Genomic DNA, 22,472 nt, shown 5'->3' on the forward strand with positions numbered 1-22,472 from the left:
CCTACTTGCATCACTTCCGTGAGAGCGCGAGGTTCGGTTCCTGGGCGTCGCGCTACCGTAGGGGGGCGGACGCGAGTTGACTGAGTTACTCCGGCTGCAGTCGGAGTGATTTTCTTGGGACACATTCCTCTTTTTCCGTTCTCCTCCTGGTTTGTGTGAGGCCTGCTGACAACTCTTTCTCACTCTGACACGAAAGAAATCGAGAAAGCGCCTTGAGGCGGGAGAGGAGCCCCGTCAGCCGAGCCGTGGAGCCGTCCGTTCCCCCGGGCCCGCCTTCGGAAGGCCGCGTGGGGCTGTGGGGAGAACGCGGGTCTGGAGTCTCGCAGGTCTGCCCGGGAACCTGGCTCCACCACCCACCTACTGTGTGACTTCGGACGAACCACTTAACGCTTCCGAGCTCCAGTCTCCTCAAACGCGAGGAGAACGGTCGTGCCTCCTCACAGGGGGCCGAGGACTCTGAAGTAACACAAGGGACGTCGGGCACGTCGCTAAGCGGTGCGAGGGGCCGAGAGATGAACCGACTCAGTCTCTTAGGAGCTCCGGTCTCCCAGAGGCGGGAAATAAGAGCATAGACAAGTAAGTGTGGAGATTGGATAACGGGCACGGTGGAATACTGTAGAAAGCTTCCTTCCCTCCTCAGGTCCCCATCTGCCTCCTGGCATCCTCGGAGGTAACCTGTGTTACCAGTTTTTCCAGTGACCTTCCAGAGATGTCCTAGGCATATTGTGGAAATATCGATGCTTTTTATAGATCGTTGGATTTAAATTTCATCTTTTTTCCCCCCTTACTTCCTTTTTCCTCGTACTGTATCTTGGAGATTGTTCCCAGTCACTCATCTGTTTTAATGGCTGCACGGCATTCCACCATGTAGATATACTGTAGTTCATGTAGTTATCTTTTGATGGATATTCGAGATGGTTCCGGTCTTTCTTACAACCAGCTAAGTAAGATTTTTGAGAGATGAAAGAATGGAAGTAGAAGGCTTTCCATGTCAACTGTTTTGAAAAAATGCTCCTTTCCTATTTCCGAAGCTGGAAAAAGAGATATTCTGCTACTAATCTCTAATAATGGTCTTGTCTTTAATCCACCTTTTTGAAGAAATGTTCTTAAATCTTTGGCACCTATTTCTGTTTGTCTATTGTAGAATCTATTATAAAATGGAATTAGATTTAGCACAGAACAATGAATTTTTACATTAGGTTTGATGTATTAACATTTTCTAGTATTCTTAAAACAGTATTGGGGCTGTAGGATGCTCTGTCACCTGAATAAGTTTAAGAACCAGACTTCTAGGCCAAGGAAACCAAATGAATTCAGGTGAAAGAACTTGGAGGTGTTTGAAAGCAATAAGTGGCTGGAGCAGGGATATGCAGAGGGGAGGGACAGGAGGTGAAGCTAGAATGATAGGTCAGGAATTAATTCATTATCAAGCTGAGGGTTTATACTTACTTTGGAGAAATCATGGCGACACAAGAGGGTGTGTGTGTGTGTGTGTGTGTGTGTGTGTGTGTGTGTGTGTTTTGGTGGCACAGTGGTTAAGAGCTTGGCTGCTAACCAAAAAGGCAGCAGTTCAAATCCACCAGCCACTCCTTGGAAACCTTATGAGACAGTTCTGCTCTGTCCTATAGGGTTGCTGTGAGTCAGAATTGACTTGAAGGCAACAAATTTTGGTTTGGTGGCAAATATGTAGATAACAAAATATTTGCCGTTTCAACAGTCTTCATATGTACAGTTCAGTGACAGTAAATCTATTAAGTTGTTCAGTTATCACCATTAACCCTTTCTAGTTTCTCAATCATGCTTAACAGAAGCTCAGACACAAAGGTTTTGAACTGACGATAAGGAAGAAAAGAAGGGGGTGTTCAGTTACACTTTAGGAGTTATTAATCTGACAGTGGTATTGTGGTTCTTTTAAAGATACGACGTCATATGTCTACAATTTCTTTGATACTTTTTTTAAAGCAGTGTGGTTTAATTCCCTCTCCTTGAGTTAGTGACTTGCTTCTACCAAATAAACTGTAGCAGAAGTGATAGAAAATAGGATGTCACTTAAAAGACTAGGTTACAAAAAGATTGCAGTTTACACGTTCTCTTTTTTTCCTATCTTTCTCCTTTCATCCCTCCCTCAAGTCACTTGGTCTGGGTGAAGCCAGCTATTCTGTTGTGGAGGATACTCAGGCAGCTCATGGAGAAGTCTATGTAGCAAGGAAACCAGCAACCATATGAGTGAATATGGAAGCGGATCCTCTCCCAGTCAAATCTTGAGGTGACTGTAATCTCATGAGAGACCCTGAGCCAGAACCATCCAGCTAAGCTGCTCCCAGATTCCTGACTCACAAAAACTATTAGATAATAAATGCTTGTTGTTTTAAACCACTAAGTTTGGGGTAAATTGTTTTCCATCAATAGATAACTAATACAGATTTATAGACTTCCCATCTTCAAACCTATATCTCCAACTGTCTAAAGGACTTCTCAGAAGTTCTACAAGGACCTCACGCACAAGTTCAAGTCATGAACTCATCATCTTCCCCTCAAAGCTGCACCTTTTCCCATGTTTTCTTTGAGCTGCCTAGTTGTCCAGGCCAGAATGAGTCATCCTTGTCTCCTCATCCCCCATATATAGTCAATAAAGTCTTGTTGTTCATATGTTTTATGTTTTAAATGTGCATTTATCCAATTCTTTTTATCCCTGCCACCCTGTAGTGCAGGCTATCATATATATATATATATTTTTTTTTTTTGCTTAGATTACTGCAGCAGCCTCCCAACTTGTCTTACCTCCAATTTTGCACCTTATAGTCCATTCTCCACCCTTCAGCTGGAATGATCTCTGAAATGCAAATCCGATCATATCAAACCTGATCATGCTTAACCACATTCACTGGATTCTTACTCTCTTTAGGAACAGTTTAAGGCACTAATTCCTTAATTCGCCTTAGATATATCCTAGTTTGCATCCGTTGTCTGGTGTCCTTTCTGATTTAGCCTTTGTCCTAGACAAAAGTTTCTCAGTTTGAAAAATAAATTATATGGTCACCTTTGCAGGCCAGGCACTTTTCATCTGGTTCTGCCCTTATTACCTCCCCAGATTCATACCCTACTGCTCACCTTTTGTCTTTACGTTGTAGTTTTAACTATGCAGTTCCCACGTCTTCAGACCTTCCGACACACTGTTACTTCTGGAACACTGCCACCTTCTTGCACTTCCACCCCTAAATACACTTACTTATCCTTCTGATTTCTGCTTAGAGTTACTTCTGGAAAATTCTAGCTTAGGTTCTCCCCACTCCCCAAAACATTTAAAAATTTTCTACCATTATTTGGCTTTCCCCAGTTTGAGGATAAACTCTGAGAGGGCAGGGACTCTATGATACGTTCACCATTGTATCCTTAGCACCTAGCCCATATATAGCATAGTATTTGTGTAATGAATGAATAATACATTGGAATGGCTGAGACAGGGCTTAGGGATAGAGCAGTGGCAACTATGGTGGTTTTCTAGGTATTGAGGTCTGATGGCAGTGAGGACAAAATACCTTTAAGACTTCATCAAAAGCCGAATATACGAAGAGGAGAATTCAAAGATTACTCCCAAATTCTTGAGCCTGAATAACTGGGCATATGGATGGTGTTTAAATTTGGAGGGAAAGATATGATATTTATTCTCAACATTTTAAGTTCCAGTGTACATCAAAATGAATCTGGGAGTGCTTCTGAACTGCAGAAGGAATTTGGAAGTCATCTTCATAAACGTGCTGGTTAAAGCTGTGGAAATAAATGAGACTGCAAAGAGATACAGAGAAAGATTCGGGCTGTGGAGAAGCCCTCTGTTAGGGAAAAGGAAGGGAAAGAGCCAATAAAAGAGGCAAGTAGTTAAGTGTGTAAAAGAAAACCAAAAGTGTTCCCTGTTCCAGTAGCCAAGGGAATGGAGATATCTGAGGATGTGTTAGCACTGACAAATACTGTAGAAATTGAGAATATATCTGATAAAAGGCCATTTTGTTGAGCAATTAGGTCATTGGTGACCTTGTAGAAAGCAATTTCAGTGAAAGGATTATGAGTAAAGTAAGTGATAGGAAAAAAATGGGACTTTTTTGTAAAAAATTTTACACTAAGGCAAAAAAACTGAATGAAAGTATTTTTGTGTCCCAGAGAATTTGTTACAGGACCAGTTCTTTTTCATATTAGTACCTTACATTCAGTAGCCTGACTCTTGACTAAACTCTTAAACCAGAGATTAGAATTTTTTAAAAATGAAAATGCCCTAACATATAAATTAACCTTGTATAAATCATAGTTTTAACCATTACTGCTTATTCTTATGAATTTGGGCACGATTATCATTGTTTCCATTGAAGTGAAATGTTGAGAGCTCAAATATGGAGATGGCATGAGTTAAGAAAACGTGCAAGTAACATTGAATGTGATCCAGTGCACATTGAGAGGGAGACGGATCATATCACAAATTTGTGTAACTGAATAACAAAAATATTTGTCAGCTACAGGAATTTTGTTTTTTTCTTGTTTTAGGCAATCTATTTCTAGCAGAAAACATGGGGGAAAAAATGAACTTTTCATGCAAGTAATTTGGGCACACAAAGCCTTTAGAAAAAAAATGTAATTCCAAGAAAATTTTCACTTCTAAGACCAGCATGTTGAATTAACTATATAGAAAAAATTAAATATAAGGAAAACTAAAATGGGATGTCATAACTGTACATGAGTTTCAAAATTATTCATACAGCATCAAAGTGGCTATAAAGGCTAAAAAGAAATAACCTTGTCACTAAGGAGGGTACTACAATAAAAATAAAATTTTCCAGAACCTTTTTTCACATGGCCAAAAAGGCGAAACTAGTTGTCGTAGTTCCTTTTATATTGGGGGGACTTTAAAAGTCTGTTACTGTTATTTGTTCATCAGTAGTTCTACAGTTGTTCATCACAAAGCTACACCAAGGTATTAATGCTATTTTTCTGTTTTAAGATGTGTTGATAGGAAGATGCTGCAGTCTTTGAAACTGGTTGCATATGCCAAGAATTGTAAAAATTTCTATTGTGAGAACTACAAAGACATTATTATTGGTATCTACCCTTTGTAGTATAGTGCCTATATGTGTTTGATGCCCAAAGACAACACAGTTGTTCTTTCAATAACCCGCATAAAGTACAGATGTTTGATTGGCGGGATGGGAGACCTAGTCATTTAAGACTACAAAATTGTGGTTAATTACTGGGAGAAAATACTGAAGTTGTCAAGAATTTCATTTACTTGGCACCACAATCAACACTCATGGAAGCAGCAGTCAAGAAATCAAACGACATATTGTATTGGGTGAATCTGCTACAAAAGACCTCTTTAAAGTGTTTAAAAAAAAAGAAAAAAAGCAAAGATGTCACTTTGAGGACTAAGTGCACCTGCCCCAAGCCATGGTATTTTCAGTTGCCTCATATGCATGCAACAGCTGGACAATGAATAGGGAAGACTGAAGAAAAACTGATGCCTTTGAATTGTGGTGTTGGCAAAGAATATTGAATATACCATGGACTGCCAGAAGAATGAACAAATCTGTCTTGGAAGTATAGCCAGAATACTCCTTAGAAGAGAGGATGGTGAGACTTCATCTTACATAGTTTGGACATGTTACCAGGAGGGACCAGTCCTTAGAGAAGTACATCATGCTTGGTCATGTGGAGGGTCAGCAAAAGAGAGGAGTGAACACAGTGGCTGCAACAATGAGCTCAAATGTAGCAACAATTGTGAGCATGGCAGGGGACTGGGCATTGTTTCGTTCTGTCGTACACAGGGTTGCTGTGAGTCATAACTGACTCAGTGGCACCCCACAACCATTACTGGGAAATGGTCTCAAAAGCCATTTACTTAGAACTTTTATAATTGAGCCTCTCTTTTGATAGCAGGCTTGCTCACTAAACTAAGACTGCTTTAATGCCAAACCCCTAAACTAGAAGGTGAGTACCAAAACACTGGAGTTATAGTTTAAGCAGGAACTGATTCTAGCTCACAGAATAAAAGATGAGTGTATAGGAATGTATTGCTGCTCATTCATTTAACCCATGTGTTTAACCAGTTATGGCTGAGTCGATTCTGATTCGTGGTGACCTCGTATATCAGAGAACTGTGCTCCATGAAATTTTCAGTGGCTGATTTTTCAGAAGTAGATTACCAGGCCTTTCTTCTGAGGTGCCTCTAGGTGAACTTGAACCTCCAAACCTTTAGGTTAGCAGCTGAGAACTTTAACCATTTGCACCACCCAGGGACTTCCAACAACTGTGTATATTACCTGTTTACCATTAATTTCTTTTGCCCTTGCTCAGTAAAGAGGGGCAAGTACCGTTTGGTTTCTTGATTTTTATTAAAAATACTGAATATAGAGGTTCACAGTTCTGACAGAATAATCATTGATTTTCCCTAAGTCTGCTGTTCAGATAAAACCACGTTACTTATAGCATTTCTAGTTTTTTATAGGGCTGCTGTTTTCATTATGGTTCAGTCATGTACACCACACGAGCCTTGCTTACCATATGCAAGCAGACCGCAAGTTTGTAAATTTCTTACACTGACAGCTTATCAGATCCATCCAACAAATCTGGTAGACAGTTCCAGTACTTGATATAAAAATACAGGATTGTATGCAAAGTGGACAGACACACTTATGGTCTGGTGAAATACAAGATTATAAACAAACAGACAAATCCTTTAAAAGGGAAGATGACAATTTTTATTGTTATTACAAAAGCTTTTTTTTTTTTTTCAATCATTTGAATAATTGCAAGAGCAGACTAAGAGTTTAATCCTCACACAGGCACCATGTCAGGCACAGTAGGTAGCTACAAATCATAAGAAACAGGTTTCTTTACCTCTGGATTCCTGTAATTCCTTTCTAGAACATTTTTTCGTGCTTTCAAATTAGGTTAAAAAACTTTTAACTTAAGTCAGTTCCCTTTAATCCTATTAAAAAAGAAAAAAGATCTAGATATTATCCTGTTATCTAATAAAAATTATTCACTTAATCCTGGCCTGAAAGATATCCTCATTTCCTTTAGAAATAAACTGAAGAAAGTAAAGGGTATGTAAATTTCTGAGCCCAAAGTATGAGTCCTTAAAATGCAGACCTTCCAGGCTTAGACCTGTTACACTTCTGTGAGTAGAGAAAATGGAAGGGAGGACAATCCCCTGAGGGGTGCAAGAGCGCCAGCCCCAGCACACGCTCTCCACCAGTAGCAGGAAAGGAGGTAGCAAGGACTTGGGCTGACATCTGAAACACTAGCTAATGTGCCTGGTACAGGGGAACCTCGGAAGTAGAAAATGTCATTCCACCTTTGCTATCCACAAACCTGAGGTTTCCATGTTAGATTTTAAAGGGCATGTGTGACAAGGCAGAAGAGATGAGAAATCCTGGCATAGTACCTGTTTTTCCCTTATACTGCAAAACATAAAGGTTTTAATCTCCAGTCCCACACCTGTAGGCCCTTATAATAACTCCTTAGTAAACAACTCAGCCAGTATTATTTTTTCAAGGAAGCATAGGATTAGAGGTATGTGAAAAGTATGTTTAATGAAGGGAAGACTCAATGTTCTAGGATACTGAAAATCAAGAATATCCCAGAGCCAAAACCACTGAGAAAGTTGAACCAAATCTACCTTACCTGAATCCTGGCAGTAATTGTTTCAAATGGAATCCACTTTACTACTATTGGGAAATAAAAATACTTCCTATTCCATTTCCTGTGGAATCTAATATAACCAACTGACTGCTAAATGGAAACTTAAGTCTTTTGAGTTGTGCATATATAATTACACTTATTTAACAAATTTCTGCCATTGGCAGAATGAAACAAGACCATGAATATATTAGATGGTATCTGCTAGAATCACTGTATAATTAGCTGGAGGAAATAAAAATCATCCTCAAATCTAGTTGATTGCTATCTACCTTACCTATGTCTGTGAGAGGATTAATGGCACAGTTTGTTCTGATAAGGTAGGCCAACACTGAGTATAACATTTAATCATCCTATAATCAGAGCTATAGTGCTGCACCCAGAATTTTCATAACAGGTTTAAAGGTTCAAAGTTGCCTAATGTTAAGAGCTGTAATAAAAACTGTGTATTTGTGCCTTGACTATCTTAATCCCTACCCAAAGCAGTTTCATCCACGAAGCAGCGTTCCATGAGGAAGTCCATGCCAATGAGGAAAGGTGCTAGAGTGCTGTCATGTGCAGTAGTCATCAAAGATCACAGCGTAATCACGTAACTAGCGTTCCTGAAGGTCAGTCACCAGGGAAGTTGATTATTTTCAAAAGTTCATCATGGGAGCAATTTTTGACCATAGGTTCACAAAACTGCACCTGATTGCAAATGTGACCCAAAATATTTGCAGCGCTCCAGCTGAGGGGATGCCAGTAATTGTTCATTATATCATGTTCAAAGTTCCATATTATAAAAACAGTTCTTGTAATTTAACTAACAGACAAATATGAATGACCTCATGTTACAGTGAACAACCTATATTCTTTTACAATTTACAAAATTTGTAATTTAGTTATCACATACTTCAAGACTTTCAATTCAAAACAAACAGATTTACATGAGCTAAATTAGTCAAGATCACTTTACTCTTTGCCACTTAATTCATGGCAATACACTCAGTCTTCTGGCTTAAACTTACATAGGTTTTTGCTGGGTAAGTCCTTGCAAATTAAAAACAAACAGATGCTGTTTCCCCCTCTCCTGAAATAAGAAATAAGGGCTTAAAATGGCAGTTACTTAGATGTTTATTTCAATGACATCTTTTCTTCACTTGAATTCAGTTAATTTAAAAAAAAGAAACTATAATAATCTTAGTAATCTAGCATGAAAATTATATAAACATCACTAACTGTAAAAAGATGCAAAGATGACCATGATTCTAACATATCCGTTAGAGAAAAATGTCTGTTAACATCTGAAATACGCAGCCAGCTACCCTACTTTTGCATTGTCTTCTGTATAAACACATTTGCACAAGCAGAAGACAGAATGACAGCATAGGAATTTGTATTGCTCTTTAAAGGTCCAACAGCTCCACACATTGCCAGTTCACTTCAGCCATTATATTTTCTCAGCCAATAACCAGCCATTTTAACTAGGGACATTTAAAATGCATTTAACTCTAAATGGGAATACTTATCAAAGGCTTTAAAGTGTATGGTATTGGTTAACTGGACATTAAAGTTTCTTTTAAACAACTCAATTACTATTTGCTGAAATCTGCAATAATCCAATGAAGTTTTTATTTTTTAATTACATTTATATTATTTTTAGAGGTAGCTTCTTCACTGTTGGTATCTGTGACATCTTAAGAGTCTTGGCAACATGCACAGAATATTCTACAACTGTAAGTGATTTAGTAGCAAACATAACTACTTTTTAAAAATGTCAATTTAAAAATGGCAATCTGTCTTCGGAAATTTCAGTGACTTCAACTCTTAAAGATTTGTTAAAATTCAAGTAAGCTAGTATTTTGTTCTTATTAACTTGGAGGTACAAAAAGAGTATGTTCTGATTAAAGCTCTCATATTTCCCAGGGGAAAAAAAAGCCCAGAGATTTGCAGATATAATAAAATTTATTTAAATTTCATGCAATTGAATAGCCATAAGTATACTTATAGGAAGCTGCAGGACAATAACTTGGCTCTGTCTGTAAAATGTAGCCTCATTCATGAATGGAAATTCCATTGTTAAGAAAACAGGCTTAGATTAAGTTTTTTGTTTTGTGACTGGAAATATAGTCTTGACTAGGCTTTTCTTTTCTGAGAAGGAAGATCCAGGGAAGGAAGTTGATATTAAAAGTACAATTACAAAGTATCTTATTTAGAGGTAAATCACAATCTAAAAGAGGCCAAGTCTTCAATGAATGGCAACACTCGACATCAAGGGGGCTTCCAATAAACCCAGAATTGCCTCTTCCATTTCCCATTTATTCTCTCTAAAAATGTCAAAGTCACGATAGAGCAGAAAGTCTTCATTCTAAAAATCACCAGAATGCTGCAGTGTGATTCATCCAAATTAAGAGTTTAACAAACTTTAGCTTTGTACTTAAGAAAACTCAAGTCATTTCAAATAATTGAGATAAAACTTATACTGTGCTTGATTCTACTTAAATTTCAGGCTGCACACATTTTGATGATCCTGAATACGTGTTCATTTAGTTATTGGATTGAGATTTAGCTTCAGTCAGTAAGGATTATCCAACTTTAAAATTACTGATACAAAGAGTGAACTGAGTAACTTGTAGAACTGGCACTTGTAAGTGATACAGGGTTCATACTAGATGCATGCAGCTCTTATAAATACTAAAGGAGGGATTTTTTGCCAGGTCTCAACATGCTTTCTTTATTGTAAATTCCACTAATTCAACGAGTTAATGGGATTTTCTGTAGGGGTACAGTTTCATTATGCTTCACTTACAAAAACTACAGTATGCTGTTCTATTTTAAAACAACTTACTGTGTTTAAGAAAGGTTAAAATATAAATTGGCAGAAAATTACCGGCAGACCTAATAAAGCAGTGTCACAGCCGCATCAAGGTATTTAATTGTATGTATGCATTAACCATCAACAGAAGGGGTCAGACTAATTCTTTCCTTTAATACAAACTTGAACATTATTGTAGATGCCTCATTTAAAGTAGTGGGTAGGGGAAGAGTTTAGAAAAGTCCAAGTAATAAAATGTATTCAATTACTTGGGAAAGTTAAAAAGCTAATGCAACAATATTACATCCAGATAAAAAACATTATTTAAAAGCAATTCAAATACCGAAAAGGGTTTCAAATTGAATATTTTATTAACATGGTAGTTGTCTTTGTAACATGTGCACACACACTCGCACACTCAGAATGATCTGCCTGGGGAAGAAAGCCTAAATATGCCTAAGGGGATAATGAAAAATAAAAAAATTTCTGTAGATTTTCATTATTGTAGGCAATTATGTCCACATCACTTACAAAGCTATTGCCAAATCTGTCCAAGGAAGCAGAGTTTGAGAGGGGAAGAAAAAAAATCTTGGGGAAAAAAATTCAACAGTGGCATAGCAGAGCTCTCAATATGAGAAAGCTGACATAATGTGGACTTTGCTATGAACTTTTTGCAAAACGGGGAGAGATTTGTCAATGGGCAGAAATTAAGAGAAGGCGGTGTGAAGTAGGCTTTTGCAGTCAATTATCCTCACAGTATTGTGCAGGGTCATCAAGAAAATGCTTAGTCTTTCTCTGGAACCAGTTTCAGAACTTTTCCAATTGCAATGGTCTTACCTAGAAATAAATTAAAAAACAAAACAAAACAAAAAAAACCTTTCAGTAGTTAACAGGAAGCCTATGTAAGGTATTAAAGCTTATTATTTTAAATTACAAAAATCCTTTACAATGTACATTACTAATTAACTGATTTTACCACCAAAGACATATTTTTGGTTAGGTAATCTTATCACAAGGAGTCCCCTGGGTACACAAATGGTTAAGCACTCAACTAGTAGCCGAAAGGTGTTGGCAGCTCAGACCCACTCAGGAGCACCTCAGAAGACAGGCCTGGCAATCTCCTTCTGAAGGTTACAGTGTTGAAAACCCTGTGGAGCAGTTCTACCCTGCACACACGGGGTTGCCCTAAGTCAGAGCTGACTCAAAGGCAACTAACAACAAAAGCCTTACTACAAAACTGGCAGAGGACGCAAGTAATAAATTCATTCATAAGCACTATCAACCTAAAAACTTACCAGGAAATTTAAAAATAAGTTTATATGTAAGTGGGTCTTTTTTGGGAGGAGCTGGAAAGAAGATAATATTTCCTACATAAAAAAACTATCCTTGTGTGTATAAATTTTTGTATGAGACTCTGACTTGATTTATAAACTTTCACTTAAAGCACAATTAAAAAAAAAAAAGGGGGACACCAAAGACACAAGGTAATTATGAGCCCAAGAGACAGAAAGGGCCACATAAATCAGAGACTACATCATCCTGAGACCAGAAGAACTAGATGGTGCCCAGCTACAACCGATGACTGCCCTGACAGGGACCACAACAGAGAACCCCTGAGGGAGCGGGAGAGCAGTGGGATGCAGACCCCGAATTCTCATAAAAAGACCAGACTTAATGGTCTGACTGAGACTGGAAGGACCCTGGAGGTCACAGTCCCCAGACCTTCTGTTAGCCCAAGACAGGAACCGTTCCCAAAGCCAACTCTTCAGACAGGGACTGGACTGGACTATAGGATAGAAAATGATACTGGTGAGGAGTGGGCTTCTTGGATCAAGTAGACACATGAGACTATGTGGGCAGCTCCTGTCTGGAAGGGAGATGAGAAGGCAGAGCGGAACAGGAGCTGGCTGAATGGACATGAAAATAGAGGGTGGAGAAAGGAGTGTGAGCAACTAGGAGTATATAGCAAAACAAAAAATTTTTGTATAAGGGACTGACTTGATTTGTAAACTTTCACTTAAAGCACAATAAAAATTAAAAAAAAAAAAAAATCTATCCTTGGATAAGCAAAATGTGGAATATCTACAAAACTGAATACTATTTGGCAATTAAAAAAAAAAAGTACAATGCCTGTCACAACATGGTTAAACCTCAAAAACATGCTTCATAAAATAAATAAGACACAAAAGCCCACATACTGTATGGTTGTATTTATATGGAATGTCTCCAAAAGGCAAAACTATGCCTATGACTGGGGGGTGGAAATGGGGAGTGACTATAAATGGGTACAAGGCTTCTTTTTTAGATGAAATGTTCTAAAAGTAGAATGTGATGATGGCTGTACAACTCTGTAAACATACTAAACTTGAGTAGATTGTATACTTAACAACAGCTGAATTTTATGATATGTAGATTGTATCTCAGTAATACTTAAAAAAAAATAAAACTATTCTAAACAATTGAAAAGATGAAGCAGACAGTTACTGCTGAACTGCAATGCAGCAAACACACCCTTTGGGCAGTATTTCTGCGGGTCAAAAGGGCTCCTATTGGGTCTTGTGAAAAACCTAAAAGCTAAGCTACCTTTTAGAAGAAGATAATTCTAGGGTTAAAAAAATTCTGGCTTTATTAATTTCTTATCTTCAAAATGCCTGATTTTATCAGGTTCTGATTGGTAACTAAAATTATCATTTTGCTGTATTAATTAGGAAAACCCAATAACCGGTTTCACTCTCAATTAACAATAAGAGTTTTAATATAAGGTCTTTAAAAGTAAAATGGTTATTATCTTTACAGTTTTCTCTGAAGTAAGGTTAAGGGATCATATTCCTCATTGTATTCCCAGTGCTTAGCACAGTTCCTGACGATAATCAGTTAAGTACTTGTTACATGGAACTGGACATAACATGTGAATTGACTTTTCTATGTTTGAACTGAGCCATAAAGTTTTATGTAAGGTTTTCCACCTTCTTAAAATAGTTACCAAAGTTAGAAATAACAATCCATAAAGAAGTCCTTAATAAAAGTCATTTGTTTTCATGATACCAAAGAATTTCATAACCCCAAGATGGGAAAATGACTGCTGTCCTATAACACCCAGAGATAGAAATGGGCATACACAAAAAAGAACATAAGTATTAGACCTCTGAAAAAATTAAGAGTGTGTATATATATACACACGCACATATATACCAAAAAAGTGAGTCACTATTAATGTTTAAAATAGTTTTCAGTCACACAAATTACAAAGGATTTCATCACTGAAATGTCTTATTTAGTAAATAAAATGGCTCTTAAAACCCACTACTAACAAAGCCTCAGAACTCAGATTCTTACTTCATCCAGAGCATTACTGTTAGAATGCATGGTCAGTACTGTCTGCTATTCAATTCATTCAACTCACAGAGCATTTATCATATGAATAAATTGTACGACACAAATCTCAGTTCTCTCTGAACCTGCTGCAGTGTGTATCCTAGCAGGATGACAGTTAATGAAGCTAAGCATTAATAAGGCTCTTACCCTCATCTCTTAAAGTAAAACGACCCATCTGGGGGAAGTCTTTGAAGGTCTCAAGGCAGATGGTTCCTGCTGTCCTTAAACGAGCGATGCATACTTGGTCTTGTTTCACAAAACGGGGTCGAGTCTTACTTTTTTCTCCGGATTTTTTGTCTACCAAGCAGATTAAGGCCTATCCAAGAAAAGAGGATGAGATGATAATACAAAAAAAGAAGATATTAAGAATAGGAGTGCAAACTCCTCTAGGGTGGATTAACCAATAAGCAAGGTACACACAGGCTTACTTGTGCTTGCTTATTAATCTGTAGTGCACAATTTCACCCATGGGGTAAACCAGTGATAATGTGTACTACAGATTAGTAAGTAAACACAAGTAAGCCTGTGCATACCTTGCTTACCGGGTAATCCATCCCTGAGTGCAAATAAGAGTACATCACTGTTGCCGATCAGAAAGCACCAACACGAAGTAGCCTTAAAACCAGGGTAAAAAATTATCTCCAAACAAACTCACTGTTATTTCGACTTCCTCAATACAGGTATGAATATGCAGCACCGCATTATAACCTGGGCAGATGATGGATTTGTGCTCAATAATCACTATCTGTCAAATAAACAAAAAAACCTCACCATTAGCCCTAGGGTAAAAAACGAAGTGAATGTTCTAAAGGGCCATACAGTATCACAGAATGTATAACTCACTAAGAGGGCACTGACATCAGTTATTTTTGTGTTACAAGTGATGGGCCATGTTAATTTTGTACATAGGATGGGTCAGGTTGCCTGACCTCAAAGCATGAACTTGAATACCCTCTACCCTACTGATCTTGGTAAGCACCTATCAAAACTGAAAAAGCACAGCATGCAGACCTTTTTGTCTAAGAAGGCTTTCCTTTATACTCTCCAAGGAATTAATTATAATTATTATAGCTCACATACTACAGCTTTTTTCTAGATACGAACTTATCATAGCTTGGATTTCTCAATATCCAAGGTCCAATAAAAGGAAACAACCTTACATCCTCTGGTATCAAAAATTTAACTTGATTAAGTCTGTTGTCCTATTGAACACTTGTAACAACTGAAAAATTCTGTTAGCCCATACCAATTATTTACTAAGTCATTCTCCTGTGGAGGACAGGTTACTAACACTGCAGGAAAAATATGCATGTTTTCCTGTCTGAAAAGTTACTTGCTTTGCTTTGAATAAGCAAACAATGACTTCAGGACAACTATGTCCTCCTACTTGAAGTGAAAAACATTTTAAGCAAAAAGTTAAATAATTATATATTACTATTAGTATCTGTTTTTACAAAGTATTAGGTATTCTAAAAATTACCAACAGATCAAAATAAAAAGGAACTGTACAAAGAACACGATCCCGAGTAAGCACTCATACCACCTTGAAGACTGTGTGTGTGATATACATCACAGCTGTCATATATATTTACATGGTTTACAGTATTTCAGTTCCGCTTCTACACAATAATATCGGTTAGGTGGCATGTAACCAATCAAGCCAAAAAGACATTTTAAATTCTCATTTCATTTAGACAGTAAAAATCACTGCGACAATTGCACTTAACTGGTTTACCTGGGCATCAAACGTGCGTCCTGAATGACAGAGATTATTAGGATCACAAAGTATGAATCCTGGAAGAATCTCCTCTTCTTCAATTCCTTTCAGTCTGATTTTGAGGTTTTCACCTGGGGCTACAGAATCAGTTTCTACATCATCAGAAAGGATTCCAAGAACTTCCACGTTGTGCTTAAAAAGAAACCAAGACTAGAGGTTTTCTAACACATTCACTGCATTACAGAATATAAAATGACCTCAGTGCTTGCTGAAGACTTACAAGTCACTTTTTTTTTTTTTTGTGATTTCACACTAGCCAAAATACTCATTTGAATGAATGTAAATCTTCACTACATTGGTATGATGTGAAGTTAATGAGAATCAAATATACCAAAAGTACAACTGCCAATTAAAGTGATAAAATATTTTGCAATCTTCTTTAATATCACATTCTAATAATTTCCAAATAGAACACAGTGCAAGCTAGCATTTGCGCTTTTTTTTACTTTTTCAAAATTTAACACCTGGATTTAAATTTTTTTTTTTAATAATTTTTATTGTGCTTTAAGTGAGAGTTTACAAATCAAGTCAGTCTCTCACACAAAAACCCATATAAGCCTTGCTACATACTCCCAATTACTCTACCCCTAATGAGACAGCCTGCTCTCTCCCTCCACTCTCTCTTTTCATGTCCATTTTGCCAGCTTCTAACACCCTCCACCCTCTCATCTCCCCTCCAGGCAGGAGATGCCAGCCTAGTCTCAAGTGTCCACCTGATCCAAGAAGCTCACTCCTTACCAGCATCCCTCTCCAACCCATTGTCCAGTCTAATCCATGTCTGAAGACTTGGCTTTGGGAATGGTTCCTGTCCTGGGCCAACAGATGGTCTGGGGGCCATGACCACCAGGGTCCTCCCAGTCTCAGTCAGACCATTAAGTCTCGTCTTATGAGAATTTGGGGTCTGCATCCCACGGCTCTCCTGCTCCCTCACGGGTTCTCTGTTGTGTTCCCTGTCAGGGCACTCATCGGTTGTAGCCAGGCACCATCTAGTTCTTCTGGTCTCAGGATGATGTAGTCGCTGGTTCATGTGGCCCTTTCTGTCTCGGGCTTGTAATTGCCTCATGTCCTTGGTGTTCTTCATTCTCCTTTGATCCAGGTGGGTTGAGACTAACTGATGCATCATAGATAGCTGCCTGCTAGCGTTTAGGACCCCAGACGCCACTCTTCAAAGTGGGATGCAGAATGTTTTCTTAATAGACTTTATTATGCCAATTGACTTACATGTCCCCTGAAACCATGGTCCCCAGACCCCTGCCCCTGCTACGCCGGCCTTCAAAGCATTCAGTTTATTCAGGAAACTTCTTTGCTTTTGGTTTAGTCCAACTGTGCTGACCTCCCCTGTATTGTGTGGTGTCTTTCCCTTCACCTAAAGTAGTTCTTATCTACTATCTAATTACTGAATGCCCTTCTCCCACCCCTCCTCCCCCCTCTCGTAACCACAAAAGAATGTTTTCTTCTCAGTTTAAACTATTTCTCAAGTTCTTATAATAGTGGTCTTATACAATATTTGTCCTTTTGCAACTGACTAATTTCACTCAGCATAATGCCTTCCAGGTTCCTCCATGGTATGAAATGTTTCACAGATTCTTCACTGTTCTTTATCAATGCGTAGTATTCCATTGTGTGAATATACCATAATTTATCCATTCATCCATTGAAGGGCACCTTGGTTGCTTCCATCTTGGATTTAAATTTTATGGATATAATTTTTTTTATTGTGGAATTTGAGGATTTAGTAGACATGTCTTCCAATACATATCAGTTCTCAAATACCTGAAGCAGGCATGTCTCAAAAGTCAACAATTAAGCTTAAAAGCATAGTGACTTGTTTAGTGGGCACAGGGCTTCCTTTTGGGGTAATGAAAATGTTCTGGAACTGGATACAGGAGATGGTTGTACAACACTGTGAATGTACCTAATGTCACCAATGGTAAATTCTAGCTATGTATTTTAACAAAATTTAAAAAGTATATTGTTGGGATAAAATGCTAAAAGCCAATACCACCTCAAGTATTCCCTTATTTTACTCCATTTCTGCCCTTGGAGAGAATTAAGATTTTTTAAAACATACACCAGGAAACAAGACAAAACAAAAACACAGTGCTCAAGACAAAATGAACTAACTCATGATGGTAGATAAACATTGCAGAATCCTGAATCATTATATTCCGTAACAGAATTCTAGAAATTGTCACCTGCTAAGCTCTACTAGCCCCCATGAACAATGTTTTCTTTCCCAAAAGATAGTTTATACCTACATCATACCTGTCTGCTGAAATTCATTCCAAGAAATGAAATAGCCATATGATTTAATATGGGTAAATTCTTTACAGTAATGAGATAAAAGGGTAGACACTAAGAGCTCCACTATACTGTATACACATTAAATAAGTTACTGTTTACTACTTCTTGCCCAAATAATACAGCGTAACAATCCCTTCTCCCCAAATATGGCCTTTTATGGTTAAACAATGGAGCTAGTCTAAAGATTAAGTGAATCCACAGTTACAAAAGTTTGAGACCAACGAACTCTAAAGTTCATGAAAGGTATTCAAGATGAAAACAAACTATTTTCCATCTCCTCTAGAAATCCAACAAGTAGCTGTACAGGAGTGATTGTAGGTTACATATAAGCAACCTGACAAGGAGAAGTGCTTAATGTTTGCAGAAGGCATTTGCATTTGGCTTCACAGATGCCACTGTCTCATCTGAGATGACTGAGATATGGTATCCTGTCTACTTCAAAAGAGCTTTGGACCCAAGTCAGTATCCATATGAACACTTTTATTAGTATATAATCTTAAGTGTTGAGTCCGCATTCCTAATAATGTAAGAGCGTAAGTTTATACTGGTATCCTGAACATCTCAGCTTCTCAGAAATGAGCATGCAGATGACTGGACCAGGGTGAGAAGGGAGACTACTTTGCACTAAACTTGCAGATTCAGTTATCTCAGCTTTTCCATTTCAGTATACAAAACTCAAAGCCATTGAATTTGTGACTATCAGAGCAATAAAAATTCCATCACACACTGACAGTTTTCTGTTTTCCTCCATCACTCGTTCTTTTGCTTTACCTTACTGCTGTGGTCCAGCATAGGTGGTAGAGGAGAAGTGATGCAGGCATGAAAACTGTAGGCTTCGTGAACTATTTTGTAAGAACCAAGAGTTAAGTTACCCACCTAAAAAAGGTTAAAAACCCACTTAGGAAAAAAAAAAAAAAAATCCATACCTTGGAACAGTTTTTTTAAATGTCAAAAAATGGCTGATTTTTACTGGCCTTAGTTTTTTTAATGTAAAATAGTCTGACATCTGTGTCTTTTAAAATACTCTACTCTGTAGGAGAAAAATGTAGAACAAAACTCAAATTCTCAAAAAAAGACCAGACTTACTGGTCTGACAGATTTTAAGAGGAACCCCAGAAACTATGACCCCTAGACTCCCTGCTAACGCAGAACTGAAGCCACTCCTGAAGTTCACCTTTCAGCCAAAGATTAAACAGGCCTATAAAACAGTAACACATGTGAGGAACATGCTTCTTACTTCAATCAAGTATACCAGACCCAATGGGCAACATCTGCCCAGAAGCAAAGCTGACAAGACAGGAAGGGACAGGAAAACTGGACGAATGGACATGGGGAATCCTGGGGTATAAAGGGCAAGGGGGAGAGTGCTGACACATTGCAGGGATTGTAACCAATGTCACAAAACAATTTGTGTATACATTTTTGAATGAGGAACTAATTTGTACTGTAAACTTTCACCTAAAGCACAGTAAGATTATATATACACACACATATATATATATATATATATATATATATATACATATAAGTATTCTAGCTCTGTTCCACTAAGACTCAGAACTAAACTGAACTGAGTTTTGATGGCTGGCATAACAACTATAGGATATTCTGCATCTGCCCGGTTAGCAATATAAAGCGATAGCTTCCACAAAGAACACCCACTTTCTTTGTACTAGAATATTAAGGCTGCAGCTGTAACTGAGCACTAACTTCACTTGCTCGTAGTGAATTGAACATTTTTTATTGTGGTAAAATATAAGTTAACGTAAAATTTACTGTTTTTAACCATTTTACAGAATAGAGTTCCGTGGCATCTAGTATGTCCACAATGTTATACAACCATCCCCACTCTCTAGTTCTAAAACATAATCCCAAAAGGAAATCCTCGAATCCGTTAAGCAGCCATTCCCCATTTCCCCCTCTCCCAATCAACCTTCTAACTCTGAATGAACCCCACTTTTGTGACCACTCTATAGACAAAATTGAGCAAGGACTCAAACCATTATTTTCATTCACTTGCCCTCCTTCAATTTGCTAATTTCTTAGAAAAAGTAAGCTTTAAAGTTGAAACACTTAGAAAACTTTGGAAAAAAGATTCTACCAGGCTACTCTAATCTCCACTGCTTAAGAGTGCCATTTGTAAAGTGCCAATCACAACCAAACATCATATTGGGAATGGAAACCCTAAGATAAAATTCAAGTTTTCTAATTCACTGTACCTGGAATAAGCACAGTAAAGAAATTATCACTTAAATCTAACAAAATCTGTATCTGAAGGTTCTGATGATTCAGGTCTAACAAATAACATCTTTGGAGCTGTTGGAGAAGCCCTCTCCTGGGAAGCAGGTGAACAGTTTCTTACAGACAGGTCATCTGCGATATCAGCAAGTAAGCAGTCAGAAATAACACAAAGGAATAATTCATGGTGAGTTTGCATGTTTTCATGAAAATTTCCAACAATGAAGAATTCACAGTTAAGATAGGGGAGAAGTAAGAAAAGACACGCTTTTTTTTTTAACTACATTACTCGCCTCTGCCCCCTGTCCTTCTCCCCACCCTGCCCCCCCCACCCCCCAAAAAAGCTTTACTATGCCATGATTAAACCTGAGCTTTGATCCCTGGCTCTTTTTAACAATTTGTTAAATGAAGCAAGTCCCTTAACCACTCCAGATCTCTATTTTCCATAAAATAATAGGGTTGAAATTAATAGGCTTTCTTCATGATGGCATCTTTTAGCTCTAACATGAGTAAATAAAGCCTAAACAAGGTGTTAATACTGACCCTCCATTAAACTTTTGTCACTGAATAGCAGTAATGCCACATTATATTCTTTCTCAAGTTTTGAACTTGACATTAATAAAATGTAATACTGAATAATAATTTCAAAAAGACTTCACTTTTTTTTTTTAATGGATTTAAGCTTTTGAAAAGTTTTCTTTACTAATATTTTCAAGAGAAAATTAAGTGGGAAAGAGCATTCCTAATTCTTACCTTGTTTGGCATCATCACAAGCTGCTGGCCTTTACAAATAGATCCTGATTCCAGCTTTCCCAGGACCACAGTACCCATATCCTGTTGAAATTTAAATTAAAAAAATCAAGTTTCTGACTTTTGTTAGTGTTCTAAAATAGCCCAAAGTGAAAATCTGCACAGGTTACTCATATAGGAAAATCACCAGCTCAAATGGTAAAATGCTCAGGATTAATCTTCAACACAGGGTAGATAAAAACTGTATAATAATTGCTTCACAGCATATGAAAAACTATGTATTATTAAATAGGTGTGCCTAAGATTTAAGAAGAAAACACGGTGCAGGAGACAGCACAAGATTTACTGTCATAAGATCTGAATTACCTGTAAAAATTTAGGTTCTCTCAATCGCTAAGCCTGTTCCCTCATGTATAGAGTTGGAAAGGCAATACCTGTTCCAGAAGTTTACCACAGAACTAATGAAAGAATGAAGTATTTATACAAAGCAAAACACTATATAAATTGGTATTTCAAAACTTTAAAAACTTTAAAAAGTTGAAAATACAGTTTAAAAAATGAGCTTTTTAAAAAAAAATAATATCCAGTGTTGGTGAGGCTGTGGTAGAACTCATATATACTGCTGAAACCCGTTTAAAAAAACACCCAAACCCACTACCATCGAGTTGATTCCAACTCATAAAATCCTATAGGACAGAGTAGAACTGCCTCGTACGGTTTCCAAGGAGTAGCTGGTGGATTCAAACTGCCAACCTTTTGGTTAGCAGCCAAGCTCTTAACTATTGTGCCACCAGGGCTTCCATGTGCTGCTGGTAATAAAGATTAACACAGTATTTCTGGAAAGCTATTTGTCAATATCCAACTTTAATGTGCAAATCTTTTGGGTCTAGCAGTTTCATTTGAGTTTTACCTTCAGGATATGATCACAATCTTACCAAAGTAACTGATATAACTGGTTGAATAAGTTCTGATCTATCTATACCACTAAATAACATGCAACCATTAAAAAAAAAATCTGTTATGTTGTTAATAAGGTTTTGTTTATTAATTAAAAACAAACCACTGATCCCACCTCCCCTAAAACCCAGTTTCTTCAACATTTTGGGTACCTTGTACTTATCCACAATTGGCAGTCTGATTGGTCCATCAACTGATCTATTGAAGTTTGGCAAGTTATCCAGATATGGAATAAACGGTAATCCACTAAGAACATAATATCAATTAAAGTCAACATAAATAACAAAATTTTAAGTTACATGAACTTTTAACTTTATACAAAAACATGGTTATAACAGTATTTCCATTCTACTCATGTACTCTTCTCATTCAACCAATTTATTATCCATTGCATCTTATTTATTCCTCAAAAAACTAAAAATATAACAAAACAGGAGTGTATAATGAAAAAGCTTCCCTGTAAACTTGGTGATTAAGACTCAGAAAATTATTTTATAGCAAATAGCCCACATGTTGCATTAAAATGACTATACCGTAATAGTTAACATTATGGACTTTTCTAGCTCAGATACTGAGATTCTACAAAACAATTTC

General features: G+C 37.4%; 2 protein-coding genes across 3 annotated transcripts in view; one reads left to right on the forward strand and one right to left on the reverse strand.

Moving 5' to 3' along the window:
- Nucleotides 1-68: 68 nt before the first annotated feature.
- Nucleotides 69-22,472, forward strand: part of SNX29 (sorting nexin 29) — a 768,639-nt gene continuing 746,235 nt past the window's right edge. The window contains exon 1 of the mRNA XM_049902690.1: nucleotides 69-576. The gene's annotated coding sequence lies outside the window, so the exon portion shown is untranslated. The remainder of the gene's footprint in view (nucleotides 577-22,472) is intronic.
- Nucleotides 6,710-22,472, reverse strand: part of GSPT1 (G1 to S phase transition 1) — a 44,701-nt gene continuing 28,938 nt past the window's right edge. For both annotated transcript variants that reach the window (XM_049902698.1, XM_049902697.1), the window contains exons 10-15: nucleotides 22,031-22,124; nucleotides 20,925-21,005; nucleotides 15,588-15,761; nucleotides 14,508-14,597; nucleotides 14,000-14,168; nucleotides 6,710-11,314 (exon numbers count right to left, since the gene is read on the reverse strand). In XM_049902698.1, coding sequence (XP_049758655.1) covers nucleotides 11,262-11,314; nucleotides 14,000-14,168; nucleotides 14,508-14,597; nucleotides 15,588-15,761; nucleotides 20,925-21,005; nucleotides 22,031-22,124 — 661 coding nt within the window. In that variant the 3' untranslated portion in view covers nucleotides 6,710-11,261. The remainder of the gene's footprint in view (nucleotides 11,315-13,999; nucleotides 14,169-14,507; nucleotides 14,598-15,587; nucleotides 15,762-20,924; nucleotides 21,006-22,030; nucleotides 22,125-22,472) is intronic.

The sequence above is a fragment of the Elephas maximus genome, chromosome 12 (assembly GCF_024166365.1).
Source record: "Elephas maximus indicus isolate mEleMax1 chromosome 12, mEleMax1 primary haplotype, whole genome shotgun sequence".
Classification (NCBI taxonomy): domain Eukaryota; kingdom Metazoa; phylum Chordata; class Mammalia; order Proboscidea; family Elephantidae; genus Elephas; species Elephas maximus.